The 15,230-nt window shown below is 41.0% G+C and overlaps 1 protein-coding gene across 3 annotated transcripts in view; it reads left to right on the top strand.

Annotated features, from left to right (window-relative positions):
• The window catches only part of TMTC1 (transmembrane O-mannosyltransferase targeting cadherins 1), a 277,142-nt gene that overhangs the window by 232,908 nt on the left and 29,004 nt on the right, over nt 1-15,230 (top strand). For all 3 annotated transcript variants that reach the window (XM_027594472.2, XM_027594474.2, XM_027594473.2), the window contains one exon: nt 8,580-8,688. In XM_027594472.2, coding sequence (XP_027450273.1) covers nt 8,580-8,688 — 109 coding nt within the window. The remainder of the gene's footprint in view (nt 1-8,579; nt 8,689-15,230) is intronic.

Here is a 15,230-nt window from a genome sequence, read left to right on the forward strand (position 1 = left end):
GGCTCCCTACTCAGCAGGGAATCTGCTTCTCCCTCTCACTCTCGCTCTAGCTCTCTCTCAAATAAATAAATAAGGAGTGAAACGGGAGGGACTATTTCCTCAGGACCCGCTCTGGGCCAGCTCCTGTGTGAGGTCTTTTGTGAGCCGTGTCTGCATCTCTGCCGCCTGTAACTAGCCAGCCTCAAAACTTTCTACCATTCTGCTCCTCAGTTTTCAGCTGGGGACAGGGGTGTTAAAGACAACCAAAGCTTGACCACTCGCAGCGCACAGGGTGGGCACCCCAGCTGCCTCCCATTATGGCTGCAGTGACCTCACTCTGATCCTGCAGACCCACCTGTGTTGGGGGAGGGTGTGAGGTCTAGGTCATCTACTCTCTTAATGTTAACTATACTGATTATAGTTTTGAATTGAAAAAAAAATGCATTTTTCATCACCTCATAATATGAATCTGCCCTCCAGACACTTTTCCTGTGTGACTTCGTGAAAAGTCAAGCAGCACAACTAGTGTGAACACCAGTAAACCCGATGCTGTGTTTCCACTGCATTGCCCAGGGATGTGCTCAGTAAACTTGAACATAAAAGAGGCTACACAAAGTCCGATCCAATTTTCTTCTTTTTTTATACAGGAGAAAGAGTAGAGCCAAGAGCCATAGAAAAATGTGTGTTCTGAAAAGATCATCTGTCAGATATTTACAATTTGACTCTCACAATTCAATTTTTAAGAAGAGCTGGTAAAATCTATGTGTCCCCCTCCCCCCCCGCAAAAAAAATCATAATCTTTTTCCTTTGTGAGAGACATCATTTTGGGACCCCAAAACAACAAAACACTCCCAAGAATGGAATCATAACTAGGGGAGCTCCCCAGCACTCCCAAGTTCACACTGTGGTTAATGGGAAATTTTACTGTTGCCAAGTGGATTGCCAAATCCATTTATTTCTGTTGCTGGCATTTCCTAAATTCTCCCAAAATGTCAATACTTTTTCAAAGCAAGCATCTGCTTTTAGTTTAAATGAATGTGTCATGAGATTTTAGACAGGAATCCAAAAAGTTTTCTAAATTGACAAACTTAACAGGTCCTTAATTACTAAAAGAAAATATGGTGAAGCCTTATTTGCTTTCGCTAAATATCTGTCATTGAGATAGAGCCAGGAAAGTGAGTTGATGCAAACATTTTTACTTACCACACAAGAAAAACAGCCCCACTGCTGTATAACCAAAGGGAAAATTCCCTGGGAGGCTACAAAGGTTTAATGGCAAAATTTGCACGTTATGAGCAAGCTCTAATTTCTACTTAATGTTTCCCTCATGAAATCAATGATGAAGATGTTATTGGCCCCAGGAAGCCCTTCTCAGGACTTTTAGCCTTTTGGAAGTTCCTGGGGGGAACTTGAGAGAGTAGAGTTTTTCTTGCCGAATATTAGGAGATTTTTATTTATGCTGTGATGCCCGCACGGATGACATGGGCTCTAAGACTTGGATGCAGAGTAGAGGCGTCCAGAGAGAGAGAAAACGGCCTCTTCCAACAGCAGTCTTTCTCAGTGTCCCCTCCACTCCGCCCCCTTCTCGGCCTCCCCATCATCCGGCCAAATCAACTGGCCACTGTGACTGTCCTTTTGGCTCCGATTGGCCCAGGGAGTCTTCTTTCATTTTTTTGGCTTTCATCATCCTCTTCTATTTAGCCTTAGACCCAGGATCAGTAGAACAGGCAAATCCCACACAGAACCAGGGCAGAGTTTCCTGAAGCATACGCTCAAGTCCACCCCAACAGAATCACCTGAGGGACTTATTAAGAATAATGATTCCTGGGCCCTACCCCAGACCTATCGAATCTTAGGAGGCCTGGAATTCTGCATTTTATCAAACACCCAGTGATTCTTAAGCACTAACATTTGAGGACAATTAATCTTGGGGGAAAGTGAGGACAAAGTATTTTAGGCCATGAAGGATCATTGGTCATCAGCTGCTGCAGTCACTTGATGTTTCCTTATTTGGTGAATAAGGAAATGCAGGATGCTGAGAGGCAATAAATATTATCACGCTGGGACAGTTTTACTCTTACCTGCTCCTGTCACCTACCCAGGGATCCCTAATGGTTCCACCAATGCTAGTTGAACCCCCAACAGAAGCTCTGAAGCCCTTAGTGTGACATGAGTTTCCAAAAGGATTCAGAATGTTCCCTTCTCTGACTTCTGGCTGAAGGTGTCTGTCCATGGGGGATATGCTGAGGTTTGATTTTTATCAATTTATTCACCAGTTATGGGCTACTTAGTGCAAACATTTTCTGTGTTATTCAGAGAAATAACCTGTGGAGTTAGCTCAATTACAGGCTTGGTCAATTCAGATGCAAATGTTATTCTCCTATTTTTCTCCCTTTTGAACTGACCTGTCAATTTAGTGTAAATGGCTAACAGAATAGTTGTCTATAGATGGGGCTTACATTAAAAATGGGCTTCTGATTTTCCCAAATTGCTTATGATAGATCCAAAATGAATGTATTAGGAAGTTTTAATACTGTCTAATGCTGGCCCAGGGGTGATTTATACTGTCAGAGCATAGTAATTACCATTATTAAGAAATTTTATAATGTCTATTTGAAATTTTCTGCCTTTTTTTTTTTAAATATCTTTTCACATGGAGATAACTGCCTAAACCTCTCTTTTCTAAGAAGCTTTCCTGGCTTCACTGAAGAAAAGGTTCAAAATTGCTCTTGATTTTTTCTTGCCCAAATATTCACCTTTAGCAATCAACCCTAAAAATGCAGACCCTCTCCTTTATGTGGTTCTGACATCAGCTGAGTGGATTCTGAACTATGAGTCTGCCATTTTGGCTTTGTCAGCTGGGTGTTTGCCATAGAATGAGGTTTCCAGGGGTAACGACTTGTTTGTTAGGGGTGTGATTTTACATTTAGTGCAACGTATTCATTTGTGTATTTAATGATGATTTAAATTGTATTAAAAATCTAGGGCACCTGGGTGGCTCAGTCGGTTAAGCGTCTGCCTTCAGCTCAGGTCATGATCCTAGGGTCCTGGGATTGAGCCCCACGTCAGGCTTCATGCTCAGTGGGGAGTCTACTTGTCCCTCTTTTTCTCCCTCTGCCCCACCCTCCTGCTCATGTTCTCTATCAAATAAATAAAATCTTTTTAAAAAAAATCATTATGGTATCAGAGAAAAAAATCACTCATGTCTAGCTTTAATTTTTTGTGAATAATTAATTTGAAATGTGGAAGTATATTATTTTTTTAAAAAAGATTTTATTTATTTATTTATTTGAGAGAGAAAGAGAGAGTGAGCAGGGGAGGGGCAGAGAGAGAGAGAGAGAGAGAGAGACAAAGAACCTCAAGCAGACTCCATGCTGATTGCAGAGCCTGACATTGGGCTCGACTGAGATCATGACCTGAGCCAAAATTGAGTCAGGTGCTTAACCGACTGAGCCATGCAGGTGCCCTGAAAGTATATTACTTTTGAAAAAATTTCAAAAACACTACACTCTCCTTGTTTTAAAAAATTAATTTAAAAAAAGAGGGAGATAGGTTTTAATGGGTGATTTTGGAAACATTGAACAAGCTAATAAAAGCCAAAACATATATAGTACCTACTGTGTACCTGAGACACAGGGAGGTCTGATAATTTGCCTCAAGAGACACAACTAGTAAAGGGTAGAAGTAGAATTTGAAGGCAGTCCTTCTGGGTTTTGAGTTTGTGCTTCTAACTACTATGCAGAGTTAAGGTAGAGAAACTGCTTTAGCGGTACCTGGTAAGTAGGACGTGCTCAATAAATAAAAACTATACTTGTCATTTTCTTACGATTCTAAAGGTTAGGATGCTTCTGTCTTCCTTAGGATTACTTCTATAATATTGAAAGAGCTGTAGAAATGGAGATATAAAATGGATGATAATATTACCTACCTCTAACTCGATTAGGATACTGAAATGCTTATTTAAGATTTACAGAGATTAGGAATAAGAATAGTAAAGTCATGTTTGTTTGTTTTTTAAATTAATTTAGCAATTACTGAATTTCTACTATGTACAGGTCACTTTACTAAAATTATTGAATTTCTACTATGTACAGATCACTGGGATAAAAGAAGATTAGTAAGACATGGGTCTTGCCTATGAAGGAGGTCTCAGAGCGCCTCACATTTAAGAGAGTGAACGCAGACGTGCTGAGTGTGGCCGGCGCGTGGAACGAGACAGATTCGAAGTTCTAGATGAGAATGCTGGTGTCACAGTAGCTGTGTGCTGGGCGCACATCCCTTAGCTCTCGAAATCTATTTTTATTCGGGTGTTGGTTGCCGGTATTGTCATCTAAATCTTAAAAATGGCAGTAATTACGCCTAATCCATTATACTTAAAGAGAATTAAAATAAAGAATGCCAAAGAATCACTTACTGTGTCCTTAGCAGAGAGTAAGTGTCCAACAAACAGCTACTGGGAAACGGGAAGCGTCGATGCTTGCTTGCTCACGGGTGGAGGGACGTGCCCCCTCCGCGAGGCAGGGGCAGGGGCCCCTCTGTGCTGCGCTGGGGCCTTGGAGAAGAAAAGTGAGCTGGAGCCCAGATACTCTGGAATGTTGAGCTGAAGAACAAAGGGCAGCCGCCCCTTTGGAGGCCAGAACAGGGCTTCCGGACGGCCGTTCCTCCGCCGTCTTTTTTCCTTACAGAGATACAGGAAGAAAACCAACATATAAGAAAGAGAACATCTCTCTGTTTTCCACTTTTGTTATGTATTTAGGAGGTCTGATGCGGGATCATGCTTTGAGCTGGTGAGTCGGGGCAGAGAGGAGGGGAAAGCCGTCTGTGAAGCGGCTTGGCACGGATGCCCGGCCGAGAGGCACAAGACCTCCGTGAGGCCGGCCTTCTTGCGTGGACCAGGGCAAATCGCCGAGACCCTCAGAGTTTCATTTCCTCCAGCTGTAAATCGAGGAGGATAAATTATACCCATAATTCTCAATTCTGAATGGCTGTCATACTCGCATGGAGAATTTCCTATTATGAGGTCTGGCCCAGGAACACCAAGGTCTTTTTTAAAAGCACCTGAAGTGATTTTAAGTACACTGAGGGTAGAAAAGCAGTGGGATCCATGATCTCTTAGGTTCTGTAGGATAAAGGCCAAAGGCCACGCGGTCTGGCTGGGCCCGTGGGTACCTGGTCATGTTTGGAATGTTGCTCAGAACCACTTTATGGAAGGTTTAAACAGTCTATCTGTATGCAGCCGGGCCTTAATGAAGATTTTTATATAAAAGACCGTGTTGAAGGCAGTGCTCTAGAAAAAATGTACCTGTCAATTGTCTGCATGTAGTAAGAGAAGACAGAGGGAACTAGAAACAGGTTGGGAACCACGGTGTGAGCAAGCAAAACTGAGCAAGGAGCAGTCTAGTCGAGAGAATTGCAGGAATATTGCCGCCAATTTTTAATTGTTATGAGAAAATTAGTAGCGAAACATGGGCTGTAATGTGGATATGAAAAGGGATGCCTCTGAAACCAGAATCAGATTGAAATGAAGTTCAATGCTCACGTGGTAATCACGGTACTATATGACCAAAGAAGGTCCTGTGGAGATGAATTATCTGCTCTAAGTTATTATGTCAAAACCACATCTATTTCATAAGCTCCCACCAAAGGCTGAGCAAAGGAGACACGACAGAGGAACTGTCTCTTCCCACGATTTCTCTCCCTTTCAGAAACAACAACAAAATTACTGCTTATGAGTTTCTTAGGCTTTTGTAAAAAAACATTTTAAAATATGTGTTAAGGTGGCATGTGCCTGATACCTGTTGGTGTCCAATGACTCCCAAAGGCTCCCGGGGAAAAGCAGAATCATCCCAGAGTGCAGAGACAAGAGGAAATGTCTTGTCTTTGCATTTTGCAACACTCCTATACTAACCAAAATTACATGGTGAGCTGTTTTTCTGAAAATGTGTCCATCCCCCAAGAGATTAATAGAGATAGAGTTTTTCATAAAGAATTAAGTTCCCTGTGAATAACTTTGTTGCTAACTCTTCCACTGTGTCTTATGAATGTTAATAGATAGCCTCAAGTGTTTAGATTCCTAGACTGCATTAAGTGGTAATTAATCTCACTGAATTCATATATAAAAGGTTTAAGTTGCCATTCTAACTGATGTGAGCCATGACAAATGAAAATCACTAAATCCTTTCTATCAGATTGTTGTGGGGGTTTTTTCTGCTGATTTTGAAGAATATCCAAGCTCACGTTATATCCTGAGGGACTTAACCTTCAGCCTTAATTTCCTAAGTCTGAATCTTCTTGTGCATTTTGGGAGGATTTCCAAATTAATGTTAATAAAGGAGGGGAGCCTGGGTGGCGCAGTTGGTTAAGCGTCTGACTCTTGGTTTCAGCTCGGGTTATGGTCTGAGGGTCGTGAGGTTGAGCCCCCTGCCTGGGGAGACTCTCTCTCCCTCTCCTTCTGCCCCTCCCCTTCTAAAATAAATAAATCTTAAAAAAAACAAAAGATTTATGAAATCCTTGGAGGAAGAATCCTGCTAACCATGAAATCAATAGTCAAATTACCAGGATTAAAAAAAATAAGCTTTCATTTACATGTGCCCATGGAAGAAGTACTTCAAGGTGTATTTTAGTTTAGAAACCCAGGAGTATGTGAACATAGTGGACTTATGTAGAGTCTTACAGACACTCTTTAAATGTTTGTTGACTAAATGAATGAATCAGTAAAAAAAAAAAAAAAGCGTCACTAAGAGAGCTGTGATGCACGTCTTAGAACCCTGCAACTTTCAAGCCACATCCCAAAAATAATCCAGTGAAGCACACAGGTGTTACACCTTGCTCTCAAGGGCTGGACTGTGCATCAAGAGGAGCCCAGTAGGAGTGAGCTCACCCCCAGTAAGAAGAGGGTAGCGTGGACAGCCACCTCCCTTAAGAAATAGCTAACACGTCGTAGACCAGTGATAGATGTTGGCTAAATTGAACCGTTGAATGCAAAGCCTGTGCAGGAAACACGACTTTTTTGTTTTCAAGGTCTATGATAGAAGACTCTTTTCCAGGTAAAATTGCCTTGCAGCATGCTGCTTCTAGCACCTGGAGCTCAAACTCATGGAGTCAGTGTTAGTTTTCCCTCTCCAGATCTTCCTCATACAGAGACCGAAGCCATGGCGGGTTTGCAGCAGGAGCTACACTGAGCTGCCTTGGCTAATTTATGGAGCAATTCTGCTGAAATCTCAGTGTGTATACAAATTACCAGAGAATCTTTTTAAAATGTAGGGTTCAATTCAGGAGGCCTGGATGGGGCTGGAGGCTCTGCATTTCTAAGTTCCTGGTGAGGTTGATGATACTGGTGCATGCATCACACACACACAACACCTTGCTGGTTATAAGAGGTGGGTTTCTAAGTAGTAGTTAGAAGAAGCAGATATGGTGTGATGGAGGAGCACTGGCTCTTGACCCAGAAGACTGGTTATACCAACCTGATGAGTCACTCAGCTTTTCTGAAATCCAGATTTTCTCATTAGAAAAATGAATATGATAGGCAATGAACACCTGCTGCATGGGATTGTTGTGAAAATTAATACTGTTATGTGAAAATTTACCAGAGCATAAGGTACATTGCTGAATAAATGATCGTTGACCCTAAATAGTGAAAACAGAAGCACCCAATCCTATATTGGTACCCAGTAAAAGTGGGGGAACCCTTAGGCTCTGTGCTCTCTATAGTTCAGGGATTCTGGTTTTTCATTCCAGTTCTTTTACCAATTACAATGTCTAGCACTTAGCAAGTGGTCGGTGTTTGTGAAATTGTATTAGTAGCAAAATTGGTCACTGCCAGTGTATATTTTTGGCTTCAAAACTATTGATATATCAAGATAATGACCTAGTGCTTCCCCCATGGCACTAGCAGGAAAGAGAACTGCCACCCAAAATACTGGTAATAACTTTGGGACCTTGAGTCCTCTCTGAACCTGAAATAATCACCTTCAGGAGAAGACTAAAATGAAGAAAACAGAACCAGCCCAGATTTTCAATAAAAATATGATGATAAAATTGCCGATCATTCTTTGCCAGCCAGTAGTCACAGTATTTCCTAACTTCACATATTATGTATAAATGGATGCCTCTTAGATATAAAAGCCAAGATTAACGTGAGCAGTTTGGCTGTTTTGTCCCTGAGAGGTGGCTTAGCCGCTGTTCGGAGCCCAGCCTGTGGGGGTCCAACTAGTACTCCAGGGCTTCAGCTCATCTTCCACATCATTGTAAACCAGCTCCCACGGATGCCTCCACAATTGCTCCTCTGAGTGTCAAGGTTTCTGGTTAACAAACTTCTAAAATATTAAAGAAAGCTCTCAAGAAAGTGCATAGCAGGAAAGAGAAGGTAGAAAAATCAGTGAATAAACTGCAGCATCATTTACATCTCTTTCCCCTGAGAATTCAGAGACAGAAACTGTTGGCACCTTGAGACAATCTAGTTTAATTCATTTGCAGTGAAATCCAGAGGGAATCAGGTTATCTTTGCTAAAAGAAATGAGATTTCAATGTCAATCAGAGGATTGAAACAAAGTGTTATTAAAAGGTGTTGTTTTTTCCCCCCTCTTTATAATCTCTAGGTCCCAGGAGAAAAAGGAAGAGGCTATCTCCTTACTGAAGGACTCCATTAAATATGGTCCCGAGTTTGCAGATGCGTATTCTAGCTTAGCTTCATTGTTGGCTGAGCAGGTAATCGTGTCCTTTGAACTTCACTGATTTTTAAAAATTTTTACTATTGAATGTATATATTAATATTATCCAGATTTTGGTACTGATGGTTCAATTTGTAGACTCATATTGGACAACCAATCTCTATGTCAGTTTCCTTCTTGCCAGAAATTACAAGCGTAGCTTTCTTACTCCAAAATTCCCAGTGTAGTGAAAGTAGCCTTTAGACAAAGATGGTCCATTAGAGGTCATCGGTGTATTCTGTGTCACTTTGAGGCAGAATCTGTCAAGAACAATACACAAGGGACACCTGGGTGGCTCAGTCGGTTAAGCGTCTGCCTTTGGCTCAGGTCATGATCTCAGGGTCCTGGGATTGAGCCCCACATCAGGCTCTCTGCCCAGTGGGGAGTCTGCTTCTCCCTGTCACACTCCCTCTGTGCTTCTCTCTCAAATAAATAAAATATTTTAAAAAAAATTTAAAAAATTTTTAAATTAAATTTAAATAAATGAATGAACAATACACAATATTTGCTAATTTTATTGCTATTTACTTACATTTTTTCTGGGGAATTGCTGATGAAGTCAGATCTCCAAACTCAATATGCAATCAATTATTGATAATCTTTTTTTATTTTTTAAGATTTTATTTATTTATTTGACAGAGAGAGAGAGAGACAGCGAGAGAGGGAACACAAGCAGAGGGAGTGGGAGAGGGAGAAGCAGGCTTCCCGCTGAGCAGGGAGCCCAATGCGGGGCTCGATCCCAGGACCCTGGGATCATGACCTGAGCCAAAGGCAGACGCTTAATGACTGAGCCACCCAGGAGCCCCCAATTATTGATAATCTTCATAGATCCTGTGTCTCAGTACCTGTTAAAAGATCACATGAGTCTTATAGAACAGGCTCCGAAGAGACAACATTTCTCATGGCATAAAGGGATATTTTTTATTCCACTCCTTCTCTTCGCTTGTGTCTAAATGATCGGATACTATTTTTCAGCATTCTGGATGCATGTCCCCTGCTAAGGGGAAACAAATATAAATGGTCTTCTCTAAATTGATGATACTGTTTTATTGACACATATAAGTGTCTTCAATAGACAGTGGATTCTCCTATCACACAATTGCCAGATTGTCTTTTAAAATCAAAGTCAACACCTTCAAAAGGTGCCCTGTAGCATTCCGTTGGCTTAAATGTAATGAATGATTTGATACTGCATGTGAGTTACATAAAGGTGCGATTTGCATTCAAAAAACTTTGGAGGTTTCACCAGGAAGCCAATTTAGAACTTTCTGTGGATATTTAAGTGTCAGAAATTATATGCTTAGTTTTCATGCTCTAATATTCTCCATATAGTGTAGTTGGGCTTTAGACAAAAGCCCATGCCTGTGGTGGGTGATTTCAGGGCATGTTTTAGCACAGTGGTGAAGCTGACAGAAGGATGGTCGTGTTCTATGGTATACACTGGCCATCCTCAACTACCTCTGGCTTGTGTTGAAACAGGCACAATAGGAGATTTCTGAAGCAAAGATTGACTCTGCCATTGTTCCTTTTTCTCACCTCCTCCTGTTTCATTCATTTTCATAAGACCTTTCACCTGCCTCTGCCTGGCTGGGTGTCGTGCCATTACTCAGACATGCCAAGCATGTTTCTCTCCTGGGGCTTTTGCACTAACTGTTCCCTTTGCCTGCAGCACTTCTCTCCCAGACGTCTTAGAGTGTCCTTCCTCCTATCATGCTGGTTTCTGCACAAACATGACCCCATCAGAGGGCTTGTCTGTGATTACCCTTTCTAACTACCAACCTCACACCGCCCATCGTGTTCTCTCGCACCTTGTCCTGCCTTATTTTTCCCAATAGCATTTATCATCATCTAACATACTTTTTTTTTTCTTTTTTAAGATTTTATTTATTTGAGAGAGAGAGCATGAGCTGGGGGCAGGGGGTGGTGCGTAGAGGGAGAAGCAGACTCCCCGCTGAGCAGGGAGCCCAATGTGGGACTCGATCCCGGGACTCCGGGATCATGACCTGAGCCAAAGGCAGACGTTTAAATGACTGAGCCACCCAGGCGCCCCTGACATATGTTTGTCTATGATCCTTCTCCCACCACTAGAATATTTAACTCACGAGCATGACCATCCCTTCTATTCATGGCTATATTCCCAAGTCTGTCACGTTGTATGCAATCAATAAATTTTGAGTGAATAAATGAATCCATATGAACTGAAGAATATATAGTCCCTCCAATCCAGTACATAGTCTAAATTTTCCTTTTCTATTATGGGAGGACCAAGCGTGTGGGCCACACTGTTTTGTAAATGGTCATACCTAAATGTGATGTGTTTGTCCTACACTGAGTGGCAGTATGAGGACCACCATGTGAAATTACTCTTCATAACTATAGACTCAGGGGTGGGTGGGGTTAAGGACAGCACCTACTGCATCATTCAGTGGCTTCTTTATGAGGACTCAGGAGAAATTTCTCTCATCTCAGTATTAGGAAATGCTCCACTTCTTCTGAATTGCAAGCTTTTTGCCTTATTTTTAATCTAACGCAGGAAAAATCTTGTAAATCCTAAAAAGGGTCAACTCTATTTCCATTCCTCTGGCCCCCACCTCTGACTAACAGCCATCTGGACTGTATAGTCTGCTTTTCTGTGGGTGCTGCTTTTATTCCTGGGCTTATCATTTTCCTTAGTTTATTTCCAATTTTTAAAGCTACCTCAATTTCTTTGTGGAATTATGAGGTATAAGTAAGCAAATACAGTTGACCCTTGAACAATGTGGGGGGTAGGGGTGCTGACCATCTGTGCAATCAGAAATCCACATACGGACTCCCCCAAAATGTAACTAACAGCCTACTGTTGACTGGATGCCTTACCGATAACATAAACAGTTGATTAGCATATATTTTGTGTATTACATATATTATATACTGTAGTCTCACAATCAAGGAAGCTAGAGAAAGAAGATGTTATTAAGAAAATAGTAAGAGAAGATATATTTACAGTGCTGCGCTGTGCTTATTGAAAAAAAGCCTGTGTATAAGTGGACCTGCGCAGTTCAAACCCACGTTGTTCAAGGGTCAGCTGTAAATCAAGCATTGCATTCATTGTTCCCAGATCCTATCTTTTTTCCCAGTTCACCAGGACAGATAATAAACATTTAATGCTCTTCTTGATGAAAATTGCCCTTACACTAAGCGACAGTATCACTTACCTAATACGAGGGATAACATAGTATGTTGTTTTGCAGAGCTCTTTACAGATACGAGTAGAATGTGTATCTGTTCACACAGTTCCATCTTCCTCAAATGCCATCTTTTCTTTCTCCCCTTACAAATCCTCCCCAGTTTGCAAGATCCAATTCAACTCCCATTTCCTCCCCCGACATTCCTCCGTCTCCCCTTCTCATAGGAGTCATGTTTCCTCAGAGCTCCTCTAATTTTTATGGGAACACACATCAACATGCAAAATAGTCACATATTTTTATTTCTTGAATTAAGATCTGAAACTACAACTTAAACAATTTTTCAGGTGTGTTTTCTTCACAAGACTGTAAGTTTCTTTAAGAAAAGCAGTGTCTTCTTTCTATGCCCATTTCTTTTCTAGGGCTTAGGACAGTTCACTGTATGATGCAGTCATTCATACAGCATGCCTGGATTTGATTTGCTTTGGGATTCAGGTACTCTGTAGTGTGATATTAAGAGCATTTGACAGGGAGCTAGGAGACCTGGTTCTAGACCTTCCTCCATAGTTAACCAGCTGCCCAGACTTGGGTAAGGAGTACTTTACCTCTCTGGGCCTCAGTTTCCAAATTTGAAAATTGATAAATATTCTAAATTATCTTTACTGCCTCTATGGCACTAACATCTTAAGAGTGTCTGAAATTATCTTCTTTCATGTCAACTAAGTGCTATTGAATTGGTTTTTATCATTATTTTAATGCAAGTGTAATTAACATACACTGTTATATTAGCTTGGTAGAGCCATTGAACAATTCTGTACATTACTCAGTGCTCATCAGTATACATGCCCTTAGTGCTTACGAATATTTCATTGAATGCTGTAAGGTTCCACTGTAATTAGTGCTATTGTTTCTGTACAAATAAAGCATTAACATGTTAATATTGTGAAAAGTGAATAGCCTTCATCAATGTCTGCTCTTCAGTTGTGTTTTCTTTCTAAATTAATGAGCTCCAAGTTGACAAAAAGTTACTGCTCTAAAGATGAATAAGATGTTCTGTGATCTTGAAATGTATTTCAGTCCATTCTGCAGTATCTTGCTATTAACACATTTTATAGAAAGTGGAAGTTTAAAAAGGACAACATATATATGTTTTCCTCTGTCATGTTTAAAATATGTTAGATACCTTATTTAAAATCAGTTGTATATGATAAATTTAATTTTCGTGAACCACAGTGGTAAATTGGAGTAAAGTCATTGCATGTCATGTGGTTGAAGTTAGGAACAATTTTTAAGAAGAACAAAGAATGACTACGATCATGATCTTTCCTCCCATATAAGGGTCACTTTTTTTTTTTTTGCCAGCCTTTCCTGCTCTAGGTTCGAATGTAAAATGCTATGAGATCTAAGAATGTGATTGAAAGGTTTTCTCCTTTGCTCCTTAGGCAATTGATTTTTAACATCAAAGAGACAGAATAGCTGTTGGGCATAACTCAAGGTTGCCTTTCCTCTCTGACTTTCAACAGCTTGTCTTCATGTTTTGAATTCTTCAATAATAAAATAGTGCTTCAGAGGCACAAGCAAGGCACAAAGAAACTGGTAGAGAGATATCCACCCAGCTTAACATCCTTTGGTAGTAAGTGGATTCGTTTTTTGGTGGCACAAGCTTATTTAATAGCTTTCCAGAATTTCAGACTCCCAGAGTATATCAAAGCAATGACTGTAAACCTTCTTCACTCTGTAACACACTTGTGAAACCAGCCCTTCACATAGCAGGTCATCTTCCAGTGTCACGTGGCCCATGCGTACTGTGGGTGTGGGCCAATCTAATGATAGAAAATTGTGTCCTACACTGAGCTAAAGTCGGTCATCCTATAATTGGCTTCCTTTGAGCTTGGTCTAACAGAGAGCTTGTTGAGCACAGCTGTGTTATCACTTCCCTAATCACCCCTTTTCTAAGCTAACCCCTTTTCTTTCACCTCGTTTCTCTTTTACCCTGATTTCTAGATTCTTTGCCTCTGATCATGTTGCTTTGCATGGCCTCTGGGTGGTCCACTCTATGACAGTATGGCTCCCCATACTGAACTGTAGTTCAGCAAGTTCAGGATGGAATAGAAATACTTCCCTGGCTTGACATCCTGGGTGTCTACTAAATGTCGCCCTAAAATGAATGAGACTGGTTGTTTGGCATCCACATGATGCACTGGCTCACATTGGAGATACAGTCAACTGAAATCCCTATAAAATGTGAACCTTTGTTAATGCAGGCCTCACCCATTTTGCAGGCATGTTTTTATAACCTGGATGAAAGGATTCATCTTTATCTGTATTTAATTTCAAATTCTTGATGATCAGCCTGAAATTTCAGGTGTTCTAGGACTTTTTAGTCCTTTTTTCTGCCATTCTTTATATTAACTACCCTTTCCAGATATTTCACTTGGCAAATTGAATAAGAATTGCTTCTAGTTACTTATTTATGTTTTTGATAAAAAAAAATCTTGCAGAGACCTGCATTGTGTCTGTAGGATCTTCTCTCCAGGCTGACCTCTCTTTTACCCGAGACTTTTTAGGTACAGTTATTTAATTTTTGATTCATTTACAAATCATACTATCATCTAGCTCACCTCATCTTATCTATGAGGATGTTGTGAGGCACTTTGTCAGAAACCTGCTGAAATCCTTCCCCTGATTGGAGGATGTGATTCTATTAGAAAAAAACAACAATGGTGTGGCTGGGTGGCTCAGTCGTTAAGCATCTGCCTTTGGCTCAGGTCACGATCCTGGGGTCTTGGGATGGAGTCCCACATCAGGCTCCCTGCTCAGTGGGAAGTCTGCTTCTCCCTCTGCCTGTGCCCCCCCGCCCCCCGCTTGTGCTATCTCTCTGACAAATAAATAAAATCTAAGAAAAAAAAAAAAAAACCACCACCAACAGCAACAGGGTTCAATTGCTACGCCTTGTTCTTCCTGAAAGCATACTGCTGTCTGTTGACACCATTTCCCATCCTCACTGCCAGTAAAACTACGAGTGTAGTAATCCCTTTTAGGATTTGCCTGGGACTAACATTTTGTTCATCTCTCTGTTGGAACCCAGAGGCAAAAAGTAATTCTGTTGGGGCACAGTAGAGAATTTGAGGAGGGGAAAATTTGAAAAATGAGTTAATAAGTTGAAAAGGCATTACACGAGAGCCTTTTAAGGCCCGCCGTGGAGCCCCAATTTGAAATTGATAGATAATAAGAAGCAAAGGCAAGTGTCGAAGGAAAGAGTTTCAAAACCTGAGAGGGAGAAAATCACATGGAGTATTTTGAGGTGACTTTTAAATGCATTCTGGTGGGAGTAGTGGAGAGCCCCCTTTCTGGAACAAAGTGTGGGAATGGACAG

The sequence above is a fragment of the Zalophus californianus genome, chromosome 9 (genome assembly GCF_009762305.2).
Source record: "Zalophus californianus isolate mZalCal1 chromosome 9, mZalCal1.pri.v2, whole genome shotgun sequence".
Classification (NCBI taxonomy): domain Eukaryota; kingdom Metazoa; phylum Chordata; class Mammalia; order Carnivora; family Otariidae; genus Zalophus; species Zalophus californianus.